General features: G+C 39.8%; 1 protein-coding gene across 3 annotated transcripts in view; it reads right to left on the bottom strand.

Annotated features, from left to right (window-relative positions):
* LOC100648310 (muscle-specific protein 300 kDa) overlaps positions 1-23,959 on the bottom strand; it is an 80,488-nt gene that overhangs the window by 2,641 nt on the left and 53,888 nt on the right. For 2 of the 3 annotated variants that reach the window (XM_048407825.1, XM_012320330.3), the window contains 5 exons: positions 21,513-22,323; positions 20,681-20,839; positions 20,225-20,587; positions 19,456-19,566; positions 16,484-17,104 (listed from right to left, as the gene is read on the bottom strand). In XM_048407825.1, the coding sequence (XP_048263782.1) occupies positions 16,994-17,104; positions 19,456-19,566; positions 20,225-20,587; positions 20,681-20,839; positions 21,513-22,323 (1,555 nt within the window). In that variant the 3' untranslated portion in view covers positions 16,484-16,993. Of the gene's footprint in view, positions 1-848; positions 16,152-16,483; positions 17,105-19,455; positions 19,567-20,224; positions 20,588-20,680; positions 20,840-21,512; positions 22,324-23,959 lie in introns of those variants that run through there. The other variant, XM_048407789.1, reaches the window with a different exon arrangement.

Here is a 23,959-nt window from a genome sequence, read left to right as displayed (position 1 = left end):
ATAATCGTGTTTATTATAGTATCGTGTAACATCGATCTTTTACATTGGACAAACTCTAAAAAGTACTCTCTTAGAACCATAAGAGGGAAAGCACGCTAAAATAAAAAGGTTTAAAGAAATACACCATGTTACGTAATATTTTAAGAGGGATTTCTGTTGATCAAATACGTCGACGTAACGTGTCGTGTGACTACAAACTGCTTCCTTGAACAAGAATAAAGTTAATCGGTATTATAAAGAATTATTTTCTGTCAATGTTCTTTTCTTCCAAGTCGAATTTATCGCGAGATAAATTTTGAAAAGTTCTCGTGAACCGCAACGCAACCAGAAAATCAAGTAACGTTACTCTCGTGCATTAATAAAAATCAAAAAACTATAGCATGCAAATGAAGGAAGGAAACAAAGATCTATATGGTGATAGAAAGAAGCAACAGCAATGTAGCAGCATTAACAGTGCTAATTAACTATTAACAGCGGCTATCAAAATGAAAACGTACAGAGTCAGCGAATAGAAAGAAGTATAATACGTTCGATGTATACACACGTCGAGAGACAAGTGGGAAAAATGAAAATAGAGAGAGAGAGAAAGAAAAAAAGACGTTAAAAAATTGAAAAAAAGAAGAATAAAAACCAACAACGAACGAAGACATAAGAAAACAGTAAAAAACACTTTACCAAGCACACACGCGCGCACACACTCATACGCAAGCTCGCGTGTCCTACATATAATACATATAGCCACACGCGAGTTCGCATAACACAACAGTAACAAGAACAACAAGAAACATAATGAACTCGTTCAAGCTCGATTGGGTGATGATCGAGCACAGCTTGTATTGTGATCGCACCTTGATCCCTCGTATCCTCTTTTCAGCCTCATCTTCAGTTACCCCCATCTCTCTCTCCGTCTCCACGATTGGAGTGCGCCGCTGCATCGATCCATTTTCTCTACCTAAATGTTTCTTGGGATCTGGATCATGGTCAGGGATACCTGGTGTTGAGGATAACTCACGTGGATCGGAATAAGTGGACTCTGATAGTTGATCCGGGCTCACGGTCTTGTAATCGAGCTTTAGGGGTTGTTCGCCAGAAGCGGATACTTCGACAGTGGACAGTGACAACAATTTTACATCTTCAGAATTTTCTGACGTTGTAGGAACATCACACTCCAACGACAGTTCGTCGAATTTGGAAATAGACTGGTCGTCCTTGAGATGGACAGAGGATAATTCAGAAAGTAGATTATTGGAGGGATTTATTAGGTCTGACATTGGATTCTCGATCTTTTCCTGAACCACTTCGGTGGACTGGTCCGTTCTCTGCTCGTTCTCGCTCGACAAGTAAGTACTGTAATCGCTCCAGCTACCTATACCACCTGGGAGATCGGCGATCAGACGTTCGGTATGCGGTCCACCCATGAAATAAGAATTCAATGGACCACCATTACCGCCGCGTTCGTTCAAATTACCACCGCCCTGATCCCCGTCGAAATCATCTTTATCGTTAGAATCCCGTTTGATATCGTCGGAAAGACTTTCCATCGGATAGTTAGCCAAATTTTCGAACAGGTAGCGTTCAGCCTCGTGATAGGGGTGTTTGTCCGGCCAAAAACCGCTATCAAGAGAAAGGAATTTGGATCTACTGAGTTCTGACAGGGTTTTTAAGATTAGGGGAGTTTGTACGGGTTTTTTCTTCTCCGGACTTAGAACTAGAATTTCGTCGGCTATGTAGAATTGTACTTTTGGTTTCACGGGCTCGACCACGATATCTACCGTTTCTATTTCTGGTTCACTGGATATACATTTTTCGAATTCTTCTTCGGTTTCTAGTTGAGACTGCATCGATTCTATGGTTATGGGAGACTCAATTTTATGTAATAATTTTTCTGTTGATATATCTCGTTGTGGAAGTTGATCGGTTTCTTGGATTATACTTTCGAGTTCTTTTACAATTCCTGATTGCGCCTTTTCGATTTCTTCTGTCTTCTTTTCTGTTATTTCCTTCTCAGCTTTGTCATTTTCTTCTGTTAATTTACCATTCACTATTATTTCAGCAGGTTTAATGGTTTCTTCCGGTTTTGCTTCGAGTGGCACGACTTTATCTGTTTTAACTTCGGAAACTTTGTCTGGTATTTCCTCTTTGGAAATTACTGGTTCCTCTTCAGATATCTTTTCCTCGACATTTTTAGTCGTCTCTTCCTGTATCTTATCTTTAATTTTCTTCGTTTTAGATTTTTCTTCTTTCGTAGGTTTCTTTTCTAGAAGCTGAGCTTCTGGAATTTCTTCGGTTTTCTGTAGACGATCGACCTCTTCTTGGCCTTTGGCAGATATTTCTGTCTTTTCTTGCATAACTGTTTCTTTCAAAACAACTTGTTCCTCTAAGACAACCTTCGCTTCTTTCTCATCCCTTTTAACCTCCTCGATCCTTGGTTCATCAATCTCCAACTTATTCAATTGTGCACCTGATTCTATTTTCTCTTCAGGTATCGTCGCGTCTTTCTCTTGATCGACTGTTTCTTTTGGAGTTTCTGGAGCTGATGGAATAGTAGAACCTGTGCCTAATATTTCAATTTCTTTCTCATCCTTTGGCGATTGAAGTTCTTCATCCGTAGACTTTGTTGCTGCTTCTTGTTCTTCGCGTCTACCTTTCTTCGCCTGTTTGTTCTTACGTTTTGATTTTTCTTTCGAAGCTGATGTGAGTTCTTCTTTCTGTTTTATATCTTTTTCAGCTTCATCCGTTACTGGTTCGGGTGTTTCAGTTTTATCCGGTTTAAATGTTTCAGCATTATCTGTCTCTGGTTTAGGCACTTCAGATTTATCTATCTCTGGTTTGGGTGTTTCAGACTTATCCGTAACTAGTTTAGGTGTCTCCATTTTGTCTTCAGCAAAGTTTTCTACTTCTCCTGAAACTTTTTCCTTTTCTTCAGTTGGTTTCAAAAGTTTTGCTTCTTCTTTACTTGGTTTTATCTTTTCCTTGATTATCGGTTTAAGCATAGTTTCTGGAACAAGCTTTATTTCATCAGGAATCACCTCAGGGATGATTGCGCTCAATTTCTTAGTTTCTTGTAGTTTTTCATTAAGTTCTTTTTCTTGATTGGTTTCATCAGGTGAAATAGTTACTTCTTCTGGCTTTACTTCGTCTGACTTTACTTCGTCTGACTTTACTTCGTCTGGCTTTATTTCTTCCAGTGTTATTGTTTCTTCTTCATTTTCTGGAACAAACGTCTCAGATGTTTCCTTTTCTAATTTTTCTTCGCTGGTTGCTCGTGTAGTTGATTTTTCTTTTTTCTTTTGCCTTCGTTTCTCCTTCTTCGAAAGTTTCAACTTTTTGTCTGCATGAGCTTCATCTTTTACGTCTGCTGTTTCTGTTTTAGTGTCTACAATCATTTCTGCAACAGGTGTTTGCGGAGGCTTAATTGGTTCTTCTTTATGTTTCTCCTCAGTTACTTCCTTTGCAGATACTTCTCTTTTCTCTTCAGTAACATCTAGTTTAGAATCAATTTCTTTCTTTTGACTTGCTTCACTTTCTTTTACTTCTTCCTTTACTTTTTCTACCGACATTTCTTTGATCTCAAGTTCAGGTACTTTCTTCTCATCAACTGATGTTTCAATGATTCGTTCTGGTACCGTTTCTACTTTCTTTTCTTCAGATTTTTCTTTATGCCTCTCTGTGGGCGTCGATTTTTCAGGTTCTGTAATTTTTACTTCTTCTTCAACTTCTTTAATTTCTTGAACTTCTGGTTCTTTTGCTGGTATTTCTTCTTTAATTTTAGATTCAGGTACCTTCTTTCCTTCAATCGATGTCTCGCTAATTCCTGATACTGTCTCTACTTTCTTTTCTTTAGATTTTCCTTTACGTTTTCTTGGAGACATTGATTTTTCAGATTTAATTTCTTCGACGATCTCAGGTTTACTTTCAGCTTCATATTTTGCAATTACTGATACTTCTTGAATTTCTGTAATTTCTTTAGTTTCTGGTTCTTTCACAACTTCATCTTCCGATTTCAGTTGTATTTCTGTTACCTGAACAACACCCGGCTCTTTGATTTGTTCTTTATATTCTAGTTCTTCTTTGGGCTGTTCCTTATCAGATTTTCCTCTCTTTGATTTCTTACTCTTCTTTGAAGCAGCAGTAGATTGTTCCTTTGTTTCTGCTTTTTTCCATTTATCTGCTGATTTAGAATTCTGTTTATCCATTTCGATTATTTTATCTACTTCTGGAGTTTCAGGCTTCACAACCTCAACTTCTTTCACTTCCTCATCAAGCTTTTCTTCAACTTTCTCTCCTGCCTTTTCTTTGCTTTCTTGGCTCAAATTAACTTCCTTCGTCTTCGATTTGTCCTCATGTTGCTTAGTACCTTTCTTTTCTGGCTGTTTCTGTATCTTCTCTTCGACTAATGGCTCTATTATTTCTTTCTCCATCTTCTTCACATCCTTTTCCTCGATCTTACTCGTCTTTTCTTTATCTTTTTCTTTCTGAAGGTTTTCTCTATCCTTTTCCTGTTCATCTTTTGTTACCTGATTACGATCTGCACTGCTCGACTTTGCTTCAACTTTCTTTTTCTTCGATTTTCCCTCCTTTCCTTTGTTTCCATCTTTTTTCTTCTGTTCCTCCACTTTTTGCGCGGCCATCTGTTTCTGTTCTTCTGCTAAAATTTCTTCAGGAACTATAGGCTTATCACTCGACTGTCTCGAGTTTGCTTCGTCTCGTCTGATGCTTCTGGATCGCGATCTCGATCGTCTAGATCGCAGTTCTTTTCGATTTACGAATTCCATAAAACCTTGTTCATCGATTTTAACCACTTCTTCAATCGATACCGGCTCTGGAGCTTCTTCCACATGGATTTGTATTTGGGGATTTAAATTGTGTTCGGCAGTTTGTTGTTTTTTCATCATAATCTTTTCGCTAGTGGGTGATGAGTGTGGTTCCAGCGGTTCCGCGTGTTTACTAACAATAGTAGCCCACGAATCCTTCATTTTCTGTGGCGTTTCGGCTACTACCGCGCTTGGTATTGGCGACATGGAACTAATTTTTTCCACCATTGCTTCTTTTTCAATTTCTTCCGCCCACGAAATTGACTCCATTTTGAAAACGTCTTGTTCAGTAATTAGTTTGTTGAGTTTTTTATCTGTTGTTATTTCCTCAGGTTTGGATGTTTCCTTTTCAGCCTCTGGAGTTTCTGTGATTATTAATGATTTTTCAGATGTAATTGTTTCGTCTTCGATTAATTTATCCAAGCTTTGATCAGGCATAAGAGGAATCGGTTTAAGTATCACAACATCTTCTTGATTCGATTGTGGAGAAGTTCCCTTGCTAGAAGCTGCTACTTGAGCGTACGATTTGTTAGAATCTTTCATACTTAATTCTAATTCTTCAACTTTCTCAGGAATAACAGACTTCATATTTCCCTTCTCAGTTTCAGTATCGATAGAAGACACTTTCGCTTCGGTAATAATCTTTTCTTGTTTCGTATCTTTCTTCTTTTGATGTTTCTTATGCTGTGTTTGTGGACTTTGTGGTTCTTCAGGCACAGTTTCTACTATCTGTGTTACTTTCCCTAATTCTGCTGTTCCACTTATCGATTCTTGAGGAATTACTGTCATAGTTTGTACATTTTCCGCAGGAAGATCGCTAGTTCCTTTCATACCAACAACGGAGGCCCATGATTTGGCGCATACCGGTTGAATTTCTTCCTTAGATATTTCTTTTATTTGTGATTGAGATTTTTCTTTCTTAGTTTCTTCCAAAGGAGCTACAGTCGGTGTTTCTTGAGGAACCACTTCTGGGATATCATTTGCCTTTTTCGATTTTCCATCACGTTTCTTCTTCGAATCTGGTGAAGAAATTTCCTGTTCTTCTTGTTTCTTCGCATCTTTTTCTGGGGTAGACGTAGCTTTAATATCAGACTTTTCTTTAGGCTGTTTCTGTTTTCCTGATTTTGTCCTGCCTTCTTCTTTCCTAGGCTTATCCGAGGATTTAGTTTTGCTTTCTATCACTGGAGATTCAGGTGCATTCGAATCTTTTATCTCTGGTACTTTGCCATTCATTGATTTCTCAGTTGTTGCTGATTCAGTCACGACACTAATAGATTCTTGCGACAAGGCTTTTTCTTCTGTGCTTAACTTTTCTTCTCTCGTTATCTCTTTAACATCTTTCTTTTTAGGTTCTTTAGAAACTTTCTTCTTTCCAGAAACAGGCTTTTCAACCTTCTCACTTTCCTTCTCAATCTTCTCTTCAATTAGGATCTGAGGTTCTGGAACAATTTCTTTCTTTTCATCCAGTTTCTCATGTTCCTTCTTATCTTTTTCTAATTTCGTTTCTTCTTTCATTGTCTCTACTTCAGAAGATTCGATTGCAGGTTTTACTACTTCTTCAATTTTTGGTTCTAATGTGATTAATGGTTCTTCTTCTGTAATATTCTTTTCTATCTTTTCTTCTTCTTTTCGATCGATAATTTGAACTACCGAAGGTTCGTCTATTTTTGTGACAAGTTGTTCCGTTGTTTGTGCCAACTCTGTCTCCTGTACAATCGCAATATCTTTCTTCTCAACTTCTTCAGACTGTTTGAATGCCAATGAAGCTTCCTTAGTTTCTTCATTGATAATCATAGTAAGTTGTTCCACAGCCTTGGTTAATTCTGTAATATCGCTCTTTTCAACTACTTCAGGTTCTTTTACCGGTGATGTTACTTCCTTCTTTTCTTCTTTTTTAGACTTTGACTTCTCATCTTTCGGCTGCTTTTCTTTCTTCGATTTCTCATTCGGCCTTTTATCAGGTACTTCCTGCTCCTTCTTCCGTACCTCAGGTTCTTTCTCTTCCTCTTTATCTTCTACTTTTCCCTCGGTTGTACTCTGCTCCTTCTCTTTTTTCATCATATCAAGCTCTTTATTCACATCCTCGATAAGAGCTGCCGTTTGATCCAAAATCATGTCCGTAGATTTAATTTCCGTGGTGATTTCTGCGATAGTTTTCTCTTTGTCAATGACTTTTTCTGAAATGTTTGGAGCATCTAATATCTCGGAATGTTTTTTATCTTCTTGAATCTGCATTGCTTCCTTCACAACTTCAACGTTTGTGAGATTAGATTCCTCCAAAGGAGTTGCCATAATTTCTTTCTCTTTAGCCTGCTTTGATTTCACCCACTCGGATTCTACTCTGTAAAATGTGCTAATAGGATATTTCAGAGTTTCTCTGATAAGTGAAAGCTTTCTGCTTTCAGCTTCAGATTGCTCCGTGTCTTCTGGCCTCTCTTCTTCTTCTTTAGGCTCTTTCATAATCGATTCTTGAGCAATTCTTTCGATACTCTCCAATCTTGGAGTTGCAGAAGCAGGCACATTTTCTTCTATTACCTCTACTACTTTGAAACACCGATGGAAATTGATCTCTGCCTCGATGTATGGACGATAATTGAACCAGTAGGGTTTGACCAAGTCTGTGAAGTAACATGGGTAAATTTCTTTTGTGATAGGTTTAGGCTCTTTAACCTTAGTAGGAACTTCTACTTGTTTTATAGACTCTGCAATCTGCGTCTTAATCTGTCTTGCTTCATCTTCAATTTTTTGCTTTTCAGGTTTAGAATCTTTATCTTTAACAGGAACTTCTACTTGTTTTTTAGACTCTTCAACCTGTATTTCAATCTTGCTTGGTTTATCTTCAACCTTTTGCATCTCAAGTTCAGGATCTTCACCTTTAACAGAAACTTCTACTTGTTTTTTAAAGTCTGCAACTTGTGTTTTAATCTGGCTTGGTTTATCTTCAACCTTCTGCTTTTCAGGTTTAGAATCTTCACCTTTAACAGAAACTTCTACTTGTTTTTTAGAGTCTGCAACTTGTGTTTTAATCTGGCTTGGTTTATCTTCAACCTTCTGCTTTTCAGGTTTAGAATCTTCACCTTTAACAGAAACTTCTACTTGTTTTTTAGACTCTTCGACCTGTGTTTCAATCTGGCTTGGTTTATCTTGAACCTTTTGCTTCTCAGGTTTAGAATCTTTGCCTTTAACAGAAACTTCTACTTGTTTTTTAGACTCTTCGACCTGTGTTTCAATCTTGCTTGGTTTATCTTCAACCTTCTGCTTTTCAGTTTTAGAATCTTCACCTTTAACAGAAACTTCTACTTGTTTTTTAGAGTCTGCAACTTGTGTCTTAATCTGGCTTGATTTATCTTCAACCTTCTGCTTTTCAGGTTTAGAATCTTCACCTTTAACAGAAACTTCTACTTGTTTTTTAGAGTCTGCAACTTGTGTTTTAATCTGGCTTGGTTTATCTTCAACCTTCTGCTTTTCAGGTTTAGAATCTTCACCTTTAACAGAAACTTCTACTTGTTTTTTAGAGTCTGCAACTTGTGTTTTAATCTGGCTTGGTTTATCTTCAACCTTCGGTTTTTCAGGTTTAGAATCTTCACTTTTAACAGAAACTTCTACTTGTTTTTTAGACTCTTCAACCTGTATTTCAATCTTGCTTGGTTTATCTTCAACCTTCTGTTTTTCAGGTTTAGAATCTTTGCCTTTAACAGAAACTTCTACCTGTTTTTTAGACTCTTCAACCTGTATTTCAATCTTGCTTGGTTTATCTTCAACCTTCTGCTTTTCAGGTTTAGAATCTTCACCTTTAACAGAAACTTCTACTTGTTTTTTAGACTCTTCAACCTGTATTTCAATCTTGCTTGGTTTATCTTCAACTTTCTGTTTTTCAGGTTTAGAATCTTCACTTTTAACAGAAACTTCTACTTGTTTTTTAGAGTCTGCAACTTGTGTCTTAATCTGGCTTGATTTATCTTCAACCTTCGGTTTTTCAGGTTTAGAATCTTTGCCTTTAACAGAAACCTCTACCTGTTTTTTAGACTCTTCAACCTGTATTTCAATCTTGCTTGGTTTATCGTGAACCTTTTGCTTCTCAGGTTTAGAATCTTCACCTTTAACAGAAACTTCTACTTGTTTTTTAGAGTCTGCAACTTGTGTCTTAATCTGGCTTGATTTATCTTCAACCTTCTGCTTTTCAGGTTTAGAATCTTCACCTTTAACAGAAACTTCTACTTGTTTTTTAGAGTCTGCAACTTGTGTTTTAATCTGGCTTGGTTTATCTTCAACCTTCGGTTTTTCAGGTTTAGAATCTTCACTTTTAACAGAAACTTCTACTTGTTTTTTAGACTCTTCAACCTGTATTTCAATCTTGCTTGGTTTATCTTCAACCTTCTGTTTTTCAGGTTTAGAATCTTTGCCTTTAACAGAAACTTCTACCTGTTTTTTAGACTCTTCAACCTGTATTTCAATCTTGCTTGGTTTATCTTCAACCTTCTGCTTTTCAGGTTTAGAATCTTCACCTTTAACAGAAACTTCTACTTGTTTTTTAGACTCTTCAACCTGTATTTCAATCTTGCTTGGTTTATCTTCAACTTTCTGTTTTTCAGGTTTAGAATCTTCACTTTTAACAGAAACTTCCACTTGTTTTTTAGAGTCCGCAACTTGTGTTTCAATCTGGCTTGGTTTATCTTGAACCTTCTGCTTTTCAGATTTAGGATCTTCGCCTTTAACAGAAACTTCTACTTGTTTTTTAGACTCTTCAATCTGGCTTGGTTTATCTTGAACTTTCTTCTTTTCAAGTTGAGAATTTTCACCTTTAACAGAAACTTCTAGCTGTTTTTTAGAGTCCGCAACTTGTGTTTTAGTCTGTCTTGGTTTATCTTCAACCTTCTGTTTTTCAGGTTTAGAATCTTTGCCTTTAACAGAAACTTCTACCTGTTTTTTAGACTCTTCAACCTGTATTTCAATCTTGCTTGGTTTATCTTCAACCTTCTGCTTTTCAGGTTTAGAATCTTCACCTTTAACAGAAACTTCTACTTGTTTTTTAGACTCTTCAACCTGTATTTCAATCTTGCTTGGTTTATCTTCAACCTTCTGTTTTTCTGGTTTAGAATCTTCACTTTTAACAGTAACTTCCACTTGTTTTTTAGAGTCCGCAACTTGTGTTTCAATCTGGCTTGGTTTATCTTGAACCTTCTGCTTTTCAGATTTAGAATCTTCACCTTTAACAGAAACTTCTACTTGTTTTTTAGACTCTTCAACCTGTGTTTCAATCTGGCTTGGTTTATCTTGAACCTTTTGCTTTTCAGGTTTAGTATCTTCACCTTTAACAGAAACTTCTACTTGTTTTTTAGATTGTGCAACTTGTGTTTTAATCTTACTTGGTTTATCTTCAACCTTTTTCTTTTCAAGTTTAGAATCTTCACCTTTGACAGAAACTTCTACTTGTTTTTTAGAGTCCGCAACTTGTGTTTTAGTCTGGCTTGGTTTATCTTCAACCTTTTGCTTTTCAGGTTTAGAATCAGGTTCATCCTTAATAAAGACTTCTTGTTTTTCAGAGTCTACGATCTTCTCTTCAAGTAGGGGTGCTTTTTCTTTAACTTCTTTCATTCTAGGTTTAGAATCATCAACTTCACGTTCCTCAACGTCTCCTACTTTCTTTTCAACCGCACTTGTTTTATCTTCAATATTTTCCGTTTCAGCCTTAGGAGCGTCAACAGGAACAGTTACAAGTTCGGGAATATATTTTGTACCAGGTGTCATATGTCTTACATGTGTAGGAAGAATACTTACTTCACGAATATCTAATTCCAATTCTAACGACATCATGCCCGTTTCTTTTCCCTGTTTCTGTTCAACATCAGAAGAAGACCCTTCCGGTCCCGTACCCATCCTTCCTTTCTCTTGTACAATTTCACCTTCACTCTCTACCACTAACTCACCTGAATCTTTCGATTCTACACTTGCAGCTTCTCCGACAATCTTAACTTCCTCCTCAACCCTCATCCTATCCTTCTTACCCTCAACTTCGTGCTTAGATTTATCCTGCAAAACCTTCGCGTCCTGTTCTTTCTCGAAATTATCCAACTCCCTCTCGTCTCTCGCGCTTCCTACAGATTTCGGAGTTCCAGAACGACCTCTCCTCCTATCCTGAACGCTACCGAACAGAATCGGTTGATCGTCTTTAACAAGATCGTCAAGATATACCGTGTAATCGGAAATTGATTTGTCAACGTCTGCTAACGTATCTAACGCTTTCCAGGGGATACCAACAGCTGAATCATCCGATACCCTAGCATATTCGGTGGTTGTTAGGCTACTCTCTACTGTTTCAGGACGCAGGGTGATTAATTCGGTGGGTTTGGAGCCTACGACCTTGGATGAGGGAATACTTTCTAAGTTCTCTACGATTTTTTCGGTCGATGGCTTCGCTTCGACAGGTTCAGGCGCGCTGCTGGTCACCGTGGTAACCGCTTTCTCGACCAACGATGATTTCTCTAATGAAGATGATTCTGTGGTTGGTGAAACAGTGGCTAAAACGTTTACGGTTTTCTCATTCTTTGAAAGAAGAGAATCTTCTTCTGTACTTGGATTTTCAATCAGTTCTTGCGAGCGAGATTCTGAATCGTCAGACTTTGTCACTGAAATTTTTTCGATTTCAATTGGTTTTTTAACGTGGCCTTGCTTTTTATTCTGGGACTCTATCAGTGGAGTTGCGAGTTTTAACGATGGTGTTTCCGTTGACTTTTCAGATTCTTCGATTGGTTTCATGTCTGTGCTAGGTTTCTCAGTGACTATCGTTTGTTCCAGTTGTGGTGGTTCGACCACGATTTTGTCTTTATTCTCCTGTTTCTTTTTCTTTCTCTTGTCAGACTTCGGTGTGCTTGGTTGACTGAATTTGGATTCTTCTTTCGGCTCGACCGCGGAAATGGGTGTAGTATTTTCGGTGACAGCTTTTTCCTTTGATTTCCCTTTCTTGGACTTTGATGGTGTTCCTGGAACTTCTTGGATTTCAGGTTTATCGGGTTTCGGTACTTCAGGCAGAAGAATTCCTTCTTTCTTTTTCACGTCACTAGTTTCAACTTTCTCAGGTTCATCTGGTTTCTTTACTGTTTCTTCCGCCTTTTTGTCTATAAATATTTCAGCGCATTCTGCGGATTTTTCTCCAGTAATACTCTTTTCGATATTAGGTTGTGCTTCAACCTTCTCTGTTACGTTAACAATATTGTCTTCCTTCTGATTTTCCGTTTGGATCGCAGTAATTTTTTCTTCAACTCCGGTAATTCTCGTTTCTTCTACAGATATCAGTTTGCCATCGTTATCAATTTTACCGCCCTTTTCTTCTAATTTAGCCGCTTCTACCACTTCATTTTCTTTAGGTTTTTCCTTTTCTTCCACAGGCAACGCAGACTTTGAATCTTCTTCTTTCTTTGCTTTCGACGGTGACTTAGACTTCTTTCGTCTTTTCTTATCAGATTGTCCTTTACTTGGCGTAACAGATTCAGTTTTTAATTCCTTTTTCGTTTGTTCCGTGACAGTTTCTCCCTCTTTAATTGATTTCTCTTCGATAACTTGTTTATCGATGACCTTCTTTTCTTCTTTTTCAGTCATCTTTATCGCTTCAGGCGCAAGCTTCTGACTAACATCGGGTTCCTTCTTCGATTTCTTTCCCTTCGATTTCGTTTGTTTTTCTAATTCAACTACCTTTTTCGGTTCCTCCTTTTGTACAGAATCTGGCTTCGATTCTTTCTTCGAATCCTTACTCTCAACTATTTGTTCTTCACCAGATTTATTCTGTTTTTTCTCTCGTTTATTCTTTGATTTTTCGTCTACATTTTCCTGCACCATTGTTTCTGGTTTCGACTCATCACCTTCGCTAATCTCCATCGTGGATTCTATTACGCGAATCAACGCGCTAATTACCGTTTTCTGTTCTTCTTTAATATCTGCTTTCGGTTCTACTTCCGATACCGTATCCTCTTTTTTCTGTTCTTTTGTATCATCCTTCTTCCCTTTCTCTTTCTCAGCCACTTTCTTATCTTTATCGTCTTTCGGAATTTTTACGTTAACTTCTGCTTCAACTTCTTCCTTTTCATCCAATTTCACATCTTTTGTTACTTCTGATTTCTCTTCAGATTTCTTTTGTTTCGACTGCTCTACTTTCTTCTCTTCTTTCTGTTGGCTCTGTTTTTTCGGTGTCTGGACTTTAGAAGTCTCCTGTTCGTTGCCTTGTTTCTGTTTCTTATTCTTTTTCGACTTCTCCTGTTCTTTCATTGGCTCTTTCTCTTTAGGCTCGCTTTGCACTTTGTTCTTAGATTCAACTTTAGTTTCAGGCGTTTTATCTGATTTTACAGGCTTCGTAGCCTTTGTGTCTTCTTTCTTTATCTGCTCCAAATTTTGAACACTTTCAACTGAATCTGGTTTTACGTGTTTCTGTTTCGGGCTTTCTACTTTATCTTCGTCAGTTGTCTTTTTAATTTGCTCCGGCCCCGCGTCAACCTTCGTGGGTTTGGTATCTTTATTAGATTTGTCCTTCGCTGCACCAGCTTGTTCCTTACCCTTTTGCTTCTTTTTCCATGGTTTCTCTTCCTTCGCATCCACTTTCTTCGTTTCACTTGAATCGATCTTCACTTCAGATCTCTTCTCAGCTTCGTTCTTTCGACTTTCAACCTTCGTTGCCTTCTCTTCTGAAGCTTTAACGTCATCCTTCGCGGTCCTTTTGCCAGAATCTTTCTCCTCCTTGTTCTCTTTCGCATCGTCCTTCGATTTAACCTGTTCTTTCGCGTTAGACTGACTTACTGCAGTCTCCGATTCATCTTTAATCTTCTCCATCTTCGATTTACCCTGTTTCTTCTTTTCATTAGATTTCACGTTCTTCTTTTCACTTTCTTCTTTGGATTTTTCTACCGTAGCTTGAACCGTATCTTTCTTAGCCTGTTCCCTCGACTTATCTCTCTTTTTATGCTTATCCATATCCTCGATCTCCTTCAGGGCCTTCTCTATCTCGTCGTCCACCTTCTCCGGCTTCTTCTTCTTCGCCTTTCGTTTCTTCTCCTGAGATCTGCTCCTTTGTTGAACATCAACCTCCTTCTCCTCCTGAACATCCTTTTCATCCTGCTTGTGATCTTCCGTCTTTTTCGTTTCTTCAGCATCTATTTTCTTTTCTGGTTTAACATCGTCCACTTGTTCCTTTCTAATCTCAACCTTGACACTCTTCGGAGTTACCTTCGGAGAAGCCGTCAAATCTTCCACAGTAATTTCATCTTTGAATTCGAATGCCTGTTTCTGTTGTTCCGTATTGGTCCTGATTTTCTCTTTCTGAGGTTTCTGAAATACTTCTGAAGCCTTCGGTTGCTCTGGTCCTCTGCGAGCCCTCTTCTCAGGAATCTTCGTCTTTGGCGACTCCTGGTGAGTCTTTCTCGTCTCCCTTCTCCTCGATATATCCCACGTACTTCCTGGCTTGCTTACGGTCGATTCTCGAGTCTGTCTAGCATCCTGAGGAGGACTCGACTCGTGCACAGAGGATGTCGCCGAGTTCACTGGCGAGCGTGAACGCTCTTTCGCCTGTTTTGAGATTAAAGTCGTCGTTGTCGATGATTGACTATTTGTTGTCGATGATTGACTATTTGTAGTCGATGTCGGTTTAGAACTGAGACCCTGCGATAAAATTTGGGCGTACGAGAATGTCTTGCTCTCGCTTGAGATAGTACTTTTCGTCTTAATAGGTGTACTTTCTGCAACTGGCGTAGCAACTTGCTGTACAGGTTGCTCGATAGTCTGCTGCATAAACTGTTCTGGTTCTACTGGTTTTTCTGGTTCAGAAACCTCTTCCGCTTGAACAGCAGGTTGAACAGCAGGTTGAACAGTAGCTTGAATGTTTGACTGAACGACAGGCTCAACATCCACAGGTTTTTGAGCTCTTGAAGGTAAACACTTCTCTTCAACGTTCTGCACAACTACAGGAGTAGTCTTTGGAGGGATCTTGAATTTGGTTTGATGCGGATGCCTTTGTGGATGCTTCTGCAACTGATTTTGCTGATAAATCTCTGGTTCAGGGATGTAGCTAGGCTGTGCCACGTACGGCTCCGATGGAAAGGCTATCTGACTTTCGGTGTAATGAGGAAGAGCCATTTGCTGAGGCGGTGCAGCTGGCATGTAGACATAGGAACTTACTGGATAGGCGATCTGAGACCCGATGAAACCAACCAATTCGGGAATAGCCGGATGAATATAGTTGTAGACCTCTGGAACTTGTTGCGTTGCGACTGGCGGTCTTGCAACATTTTCGTAACTTTTCTCATTCAATAAAACGTACTCGTCAATGCTTTCGTCCGCCCAACTGGTCTGAGTTTCGCTCGGTTCCTCAGAAGTTTTCACAGGAGACTCGACTTCAGGTACAACTTCGTGCACGACCTCAGCAGGCTGCTGTTGATAGCTCTCCACTGCTACGTCTTCGCTTGGTTGTTCCATAAAAGCATTTTCAGCTGTTGCTCCTTCCTTTACTTCGACTTTGGGCACCTCGAATTCCATCGTCTCCGTCTGAACAGTTTCTACGGAAGATTCCTCGACCACAGTCTCTCCGACTTCTCTACCAACCACGTGAGCATCTTTGCTAGTCTCCACCGAAGGGCTGCGAGAATTCTGTCTGTTTCCACGAAGAATATCCGCGTAGGAAGTTGATCCAGGCATCCAAATGGGACTGGCAGACCTTCCTCTTCTCTCCACCTTAGGGGCCAGTGTATTCTTAAGTACAAACGGTTCCCTCCTCTGTTCCACTACCGATCTAGGAGTGTCTGATCCGGAAATTTCATTGTCAGCCTCCGCGGACGAATTTCTTTCAGGAGATTCCCTAATAGGTCCCCGAACGTCCTTTCGCACAGAACCAGATCTTCTAGACTGATTTCTCAATCTGGAGTCCACTGAATCTACTTTAGAGACGCGTCTTCTAACCTCGGTTCTTACTTCAGGCTCCTTCTGCTCGTTCTGCTCTTCAGGTCTTGACTGTTCTTCTTTCATCTTCGTCTCCGCTATTGCAGCATTTGGTGGAGTATTGTCGCCAGTTGGTTCGATAGCAGGTTGCTTCTGGGCTTCCACTGTTCTTGACAGTTGCACGGTAGGTTTGAGCACTTGAATCGAAAGGGGGACCGAAGGAACCTCGTCTCGGGGATTTCTAAAGGGGCTAGAACCCCTGGAGCTCGGACTTGTCCGACCTGCGGCGATGTCCGCGTACGAGATCTGATTGACGATCCTTGTCTCGTTGCTCTGTACATAGTACGGGTCCACGGCGTATATTTGATCCAGCACTATCTTCACGCGTTGCTTCCAATCGTCCATCCTTTGCTGCAGGCTCTGCTTTATCCGCCACGGAGGAACAGCCAAGGCACAACAATGGAATACACATACGTCAATTTTTCTGGGACATTTTTCTATTTTTTTTGTGTTGTTTTGCATTTTTTTTGTTTGATTTTTGTGGCAGGGGTGAACCAGATAAGATGTTAAGTCGGTATGGAAATAATGGGAGATCGGGGTGGTTCTATGTTAAATAATGTGGTCAGGGGCGTGATTAAGGGGTTGTTGGAAGATTAGAATTCCCTTTTGTCGGAGAGTTTTAGTATTATATGCGTGTATGCTAGATTAACGTTATGATCAGCGGTGGTGTAGCTCGCAAAGAAATACAAGATTGCTTGGCGATAAAGAGGGCTCTTTATTCTCTCTTTTAAAACAGTATACTGGTAAATTGGTTTTGTTACTTTTTTTTTTCTTTTATATGAACGCAACTCTGCTCTCTATGCCTGAACGAATAACACGTTTTAGGAAAAGTTTGCTCGATACAATGTAATATAGACAATATACGTATACATACATACATTCATATATATAATATAAAGTTCGCTAAAAAAGATCCTGAGGTATTAAAAATCGATCGGTTTCCATTCCGTGGACGAGGACGAACGTCGACATTTTTCCACGATAGGTCGAAGACTTCAGGATTCTTTGAAACTCGAAGAATTCGAATCTCTTCGATTCTGTCGCCATTTTGGTGTCGACGTACCCTTCGCTCCGGATATAGTGCGCGGAATTGAACCGGGTGAGAAAAGAACGCGAGGAACGACACTAATGGCTGTGAAAATCGTGATCACGTAGAATCGCGAGAACGTTGGACGATCTCAATCGACTCTAAACGACCAAACTGGTCATGGATCTAACGGTTCTGGATCAGGCTTGCCACGTTGCACGAGGATCTTCGATCTCTCGGTACGCGCCTGGATTTTGCTCTGCAACGACTTGATCTTCTCCCGACAGATCTATACGAACGAACAGAGCAAACGAAGAAACAACAACACGCCGAGCGATCGAGCGAGATGGACGAAAAATCGTGAACAAAATTTCGATCGAAAGAGAAGAGAGACAGAGATCCGAGAAACCAAAGAAAGGTGAGAACAAAGGAGAGTAATTGAGACGATTAATAATCGTGTGGACGCCGCAGTACCCCAGAAGACGACGATGGCGAAGCAGAAACGATGGTCAGAAACGAAACGAAGAAGGCGGGACGTGGGACGTGAAACGGATGACGGATTTTCGTATTTTTATAGGAGAGGCGGGAAAAGGTACAGCAAACAAAATGTTCGTAAATCAAATAGCCGATGCGATGGATTAAAGACAAGTTAAACAAGAAAAAAGAGCGAACACAATGTGAAGTTAAATGAAAAAGAACAAGAAAGAGAAATGAAACGAATGAACATAAGAGAAATTATTGAGGTAAGTTCGACTGGTCTTTCGAAGCGTTGACTCGTGTTCGCTATGTTCTCACAAGTCTCGGCGCGCGTTTTGGAGGTCACTTGATTTTCTTGCGTGATACATCTTTTTTTTTTCACGTATAGATCGCGTTCGTTGTCGATCTTAGCGTTTCTCGACACGACAGGACGAACGCTCGCGTTCCGTATACATTCGAATCGTAATGTACAAGTTCGGCTGAGCGCTACTTTCGTGAACGACAGAAACTCGATCGAAAAAGCCTACTGTGAAACGGTGTGTGAAACAGACATTTCTGTGTGTGGTGGACGAAACGTTGCAAGACATTCGTTCGTTTCGTTTTTTTACACATACTGATGCGACTTTTACATATCTTTGTGCGACTATTACAATTTTTCCTTCATATTCTATTTACTCTATGGATATAAATATATATATATATATACATGTATATATATATGTAATATATATAGAGTGCGGTGCAATTCGAAAAGATTCAGAATTGCGTTATTCTTGTAACACTCATTGATACATAGATAGTATAGACAAGTGAGAGACGGCGAGAAAAGAAAAGTACAAATAAGATAGAAACACGTGACGTTATACAAAGAAAAGAGAAAACAAGCAAAATCAAGTAAACCCCATCACGAAACAACATATAGGTGTGTCATTAAGAGTATGGTGATGTATACATGGATCATGAGATACGAATAGAAAGTAGAGAAACAGACGAATAAACGCAGAGACGTGCGTGAACAGTGATGTATGACCGATTGATCTCTCAGTTACAAAAGGAACAGGTGAGATAAAACCTTAGTCAAGAGCATGATACCAACCAATACCGCGTAACAGATGTACCACCACGATGATTAAGCATGCGAATACACGAACTCGATTTTGATCGTTCAATCGCTACTTTGACGAAAGAACGATCAATATTTTTGTATTAAAATTTCAACGAGAGCACGTGGATTGTCTTTTTCTTTCTATATAAATTCGCAATTTTTCAAACAATGGAATCGGCATGATGTTATTACAGATTAACTTATTTTTTCGAGAAAGATGTAAAAATGTAGTAAGAAGTGTGTGTATGAGAGAGAGAGAGAGAGAGAGACAGAGAGACAGAGTTAAAGAAAGTCAGAGAAAGATGTGAATAGATGTTTAGCGATTGTTATATATGTTTCATGTTATTAACAGATGTTATATTGTTAAGCATTGGTGAATTGTTTAAGAAAAGCTACGGGGAGGAAGGAGAAATAATTCTAATGATGCGTATGAAATGAAAATAAGGATATTGGCATGGAGAAATTTAAACGGAAACACCTTGATTGAAATTATAATCAGAAAAAGGTACGTCGACCTCTGTCTCTTCAAAATGGATTATCAAAATGTTTCCAAATTCTGATTGGTATAATTCTGATATGGATGTTACAAATTTATATTGGCCACTTCGCGTTAATCTATTAACTATATTTTAACAATAGAAATGATAATATACATGGAAGTATAAGTCTCTTCACAAATATCCGTAGCCAATAAAAATCTTATTTTACCCTGACGCGGTTAAGGAATTAATGTTGGCTCGATCGACGGTTAATTGTTAGTCACTTGCGAAATTAATATTTTGAGAGCAGGCATGGTGTCTCGAGAGCAGATGCCAGAGAGAAGTCCGTGATTTATCGATGAAAAACTACCCCCGACCACGAATTTAATACATATACGAATTAAAAAAAAAAAAAAAAAGTAAAGAAGAAACAACTCGTTTCAAGGGAGAGATTCGAAAAGTACGCGATTATTATCCTGGTGGTGGTCTTCAGTTGGTATCGAGCAGATGCAAAAAATCAACTTGCTGCTTTAGCGCACTTGTGCAGGTGGTAAAAAGGTGGGATCAAGACAAACCTACCTGTTGCTCCTGTAACGCCTTCTCCTTATCGGCGGACAGATACGTCGGGCTCAGTATTGTCCTCAGTTGCTGCTCCACCTGCATAATCTGTTGCCTCAACTGTTGTATCTCCTAGAACGACAAACGGACGTCAGCCGTATTCTTTTGGGCGTCATTGAAACGATTGCTGATCCCCTTTACTTCTAGAAAACCCGGTACTATGATTCTAATATGATGATTGAAAATAGATCAATGGTATAGCACATTTATTTCTTTGAAGTTTCACCTTTCTGTAGGATAAATCCGAAGGAATTATATGCAATTCTTCATCGGAGCAACAATGCACTTGTAAAATGGGACTGTACAATCCTTTTATACACGTAATTACATTCTTCTTATAGCAATACGCTCGCAGAATGCAATTACATCCTTTTTTCGATGCATCTGAACAGAGTGCAATCGAATTTTCTATAGTGCAACAAATGCAACTATGCACCTCGAAGCACCATCTACGTAAAAAGGCAACGCGTCAGAAAAATAAGGTTTGCTATACCCTTTAACCATTTCACTACCATTATTTCATTTTGTTCATTTATCCTATCTGTTCGACTTAATTGAAACTGTGATAAAACTTCCTATATTCCGATTAAACTTCTCTATTTCCTACGTATAAAGCTAATTTCCCTAAAATTCTAATCGGATCAGCAATCAAGTTTCAAAAGAATACAGCTCCAGTCTAGAGCAAAAAAAAAAAAAAAAGAAAAGAAAGAATCCTCTGAGCAATTCTAACCTGTTGATATTGATCAATCTGAGCTAGACAAGCCTCTAATGCCGTAGTCTGTTCTCTCACATTGGTATTAAGATTGTCTAGCTCGGCCAACAGCTCGTCAACCGTTTCGCCGATTCGACTATCGCCACCAATGCCAGATCGGAAGTGAACCTGAAGTTTCTCCATCGACATGCCAATTTTCGTTTTCTGTATCGCGATATCGCTCAGCATTTTTTCCCTTATACTATGTTGATCCCGTAATGGTTTCTTTTTGTTTTGCGGCGACTCGAGACTTTGTTTCGCTTTCTCGATCCACGTTCTCACTTCCTTCATCTTTCGCTCGCACTGCTCCCATTCTTCGCTAGTTTCTTGCAGCAGCGCGTTCTGAAACGAATAGTTTGAAACGATGTTCATCTTACGCACGTTCTTTCCGCCCCTAACTAAATAAGATTCGCTGATCGATCGAGAAAAACCAACCCTTTCCAACAGTTGACCCTCTACTTGGACTTTAGCTTCTTCAGCTTCGAGTAGTTTCTCGGGCAAGTCGCCCACGCTGCAAACCTGACCGATACTCTCGAGCTCCTTACCCATATCACTGAGATTCTTGTTGATCTGTTTGCAGCTTTTTACGGCTGTCTGCAAACCCACCCCGAATACGAGGATTAATAGAACGAACGGTTGACAGAAAGATAGGTACGAATACCGAACCGTGATTTCTCCATTCGTGGAATGAAATGCAAAGGAACGTGTGTTTTCGAAGAACTCTAGGTCTGCATAGCACGTATAGTCTGCGTCGCTGTTACAATTGAAGCTTCCCGGTTGTACGTCGTGTCCAATGGGAATTACACTCCGAAAATATAGTTTTGAAATATTGCTTTTTCAAGAATAGAATATTACAGTAATATACCAGTAATTGTGGTCACTCACAATGACTGCAAAAAGTATATTTTTCAACGGAGCGTATCTACATTTTATTCCCAGTAATATCAAACCTTTGTAGTCATACGAAAGTACTACTAAATAATACGAAATTTAATATACTTGGACCTACTTAATTAGTATGTAAATATACTAAATGCAATGGTGTATCAAAGTTCTTTGTAACCATTGTGCATATATCAACTGTTCGACGATAGATAATAGAATATTTAAGGGATGTTTCTATGCAACAAAATCAGACGAAGGGATCGGACAAAGGCCAATCCCAAAGAAGGACCGAAAATAAATTCTAACTTCAGAAACCCACGTTCTCCTGGCTTTCTCCACTAGTCGAAAGGATCACGGTTCGATAGACGTGTTTCGGACGTACCGAATACTCGTGCAGCCTCTGCCTAGCCTGCACAAGAGTGCTGAGCTTCAATGGCTCAACTAGGAACTGTCTCTTTTCCTCGGTCCATGCCTTAACGGCCTCGTACAACGTCAAAAATCTCTGCCAAGCGTCAATGGTGTCAGCTACCACTTGCTTCCTCTCGTCCAGCCAGTTCCTAACTTGGTTCAACTGTTCAGTGACATTGTGAACGGTGCTGTCGATCAACTGTTTCTCAGTATCGTCCCTCGTATTCTCCGCAATGGTACGGCCGTTTCTCGTTAATCGTTCGAGCTTGTCGGTGATCGTGCCCAACTCGTCTTGCACCTGTTTCAATTGTTCCTTTAGAGGGGCAGGCTCGATGGATCTGTCTTGCACCTTCAATTCAGCTTGTCTGATCCACGTTTGAACCTCGTCGAGGTCGGTTAAGTAATCCGACCTGACGGTTCTAGCCCGTTTCTGTTCCCTCTGTTTCTCCTCCATCGCTTGCGCCGTCGCTTCAGCGCAAAGTTCGAGGGCTGTCAGGTGTTGAGCAAGATCACTAGGGACCAGCTGCTGGCTAGCTTGGTACCGCGCCTTAGTGCTTCCTGAGAACTTTTTCGTGCTGTCGAGGAGCTGCTCGACAGCCCAGCGTAGCTCGTCAAGCTCCTCCTCGGTCGCGTCCTGATTCGGACCGAAGACGTAAAGGTTCGAGGCGCGTTCTCGCGCCTCGTTCAAACGCTTCCTCAGCTGCTCGATCTCACGTTCGGTGCCTTCGAACGCCTCCAAGTCCTCGTCCGCCTTCTTGGATTTCGTCTGCAGGGAGTCGATGAGCCTACAAGGAGCACCGAATTCTTTCATTCTCCGATGATATTCCTCGAGTAAGAATATTTGTATGCAACGATGTTTTAAACGCAATGTGAGGCTTTATCGTTTTTCTCGATGTTCCTTCGAGGTCGAGATTTGAACCGCGATGATCCCATCCCATGACAGGTCTATCACGTAAAAATAATAAAATTTGTTCGAACGAACAGATTCGGAAACAAATGATTCCAGGTGAAAAGATTCGAAACATAACGATCCGAGCTGTGAAGATTTGAAATGGAATTCGAAATGAAAAAATTCGCAATGAAATGATTCGATAAAAATACTCGAAACGGAAAGTGCGCGTTACAAAAGAAAAATCCGAATAAAGCGGCGCAGAAACCAAGAGACGTAGACGTAAACCGTGAAATATCCTGGCGTCAAAGTAGCTTCGAACGTAAATGGCACTTCCTCGAAGGTCAAAGCTCGAGCTTTCACAAGTTTGGTGGCATCCGTCACTGCTTACGAAACGAAGAGACAGAAATGTAAATTACGAAATAGCCTGGCGCCAAAGGAGTTTCTAGCGATAGTAGCGTGTCTTCTAGGATTAAAATTCGAAACTTCGCAGCTTCGATAGCTTTTAATATCGTGTTGCACGAAGCGAAACGAAGTTGTCTAGAACTAAAAGAAGAAGTAACAGTAACAAAGTTTGAAATAGCCTGCCGTCAAACAAGCTTCGAACAGCAACAACTTACGCGTGTTCTCCGCAAGATACCGAGCAACGTACACGTTCACGAATACGCGTGTATTTTGTACACGATCCAGTCGGAAGTTAGAAGTGTTTACAGAGCCAAGGGAATACCAACGTGACCGTCGGCGAGCCTGTGGTCGCTACCTTACTAACGGAAAACGATTTGCCCCTTAGCAGCGTGCTTGTGCACGGAGGCCAGGCGTAAAAATAGATTTTAGCATATTTCTCGTGGCCTACGAGTCTCCAATAATGCGTGCCAATGCGCGATCATCGCGCTCCTGTCCAGCCTACTTGTAGGCTAGAGGTTGACGAAGGAGTCACGAGACGAAGAAGAAAAGAAGGCGGTGGATACGCCGGATCGATCGGTCAGAAGGAATTGTCCGAGGCAGAGGTGCGACGAAATTAGAATCGGAAATGCGTGTCGCTGGTTCAACTATGGTTGGCTTCGTTCCAGCCAGAGCGGAGGACGCTTTGGCTAAAAGTAGACGAACGATCCATGTGTGGTTGTGTGAGGAGACTGTTGGTTACATGTCGGAACCGGAATTATTCTTTTATTGGAATTTCACACTTTGTTTTAGAATTGCTCTATCCTTAGTCGTGATTTAGCTATGCTTATATTTGAAATTATATCGAATTCCTAGAAGTATAATTTCTTAACTTGTTATAGAATTATACACGAGTTCGTTATAAAGTAACAGAATCAGAGTATCTTCGAGTCCACGTTTCTACATAAAGTTACGCTGCCCTCCACTGAAAAGAATTAGGAAAAAGATTTATATAATTTCTATCAAACGACAAACAAACGAGATTGAAATCTTATTACAAATCCTGTTCCTCAATTCCGGTTGGTCGATTCGAAGATTTGATTTTGTTATTTTCTAACAATCTGTGTATATTTAAGGATTCAATTAGCTAC

This window comes from Bombus terrestris, chromosome 1, assembly GCF_910591885.1.
Source record: "Bombus terrestris chromosome 1, iyBomTerr1.2, whole genome shotgun sequence".
Taxonomy (NCBI): Eukaryota; Metazoa; Arthropoda; class Insecta; order Hymenoptera; family Apidae; genus Bombus; species Bombus terrestris.
This window is presented reverse-complemented; position numbering and strand designations above follow the sequence as displayed.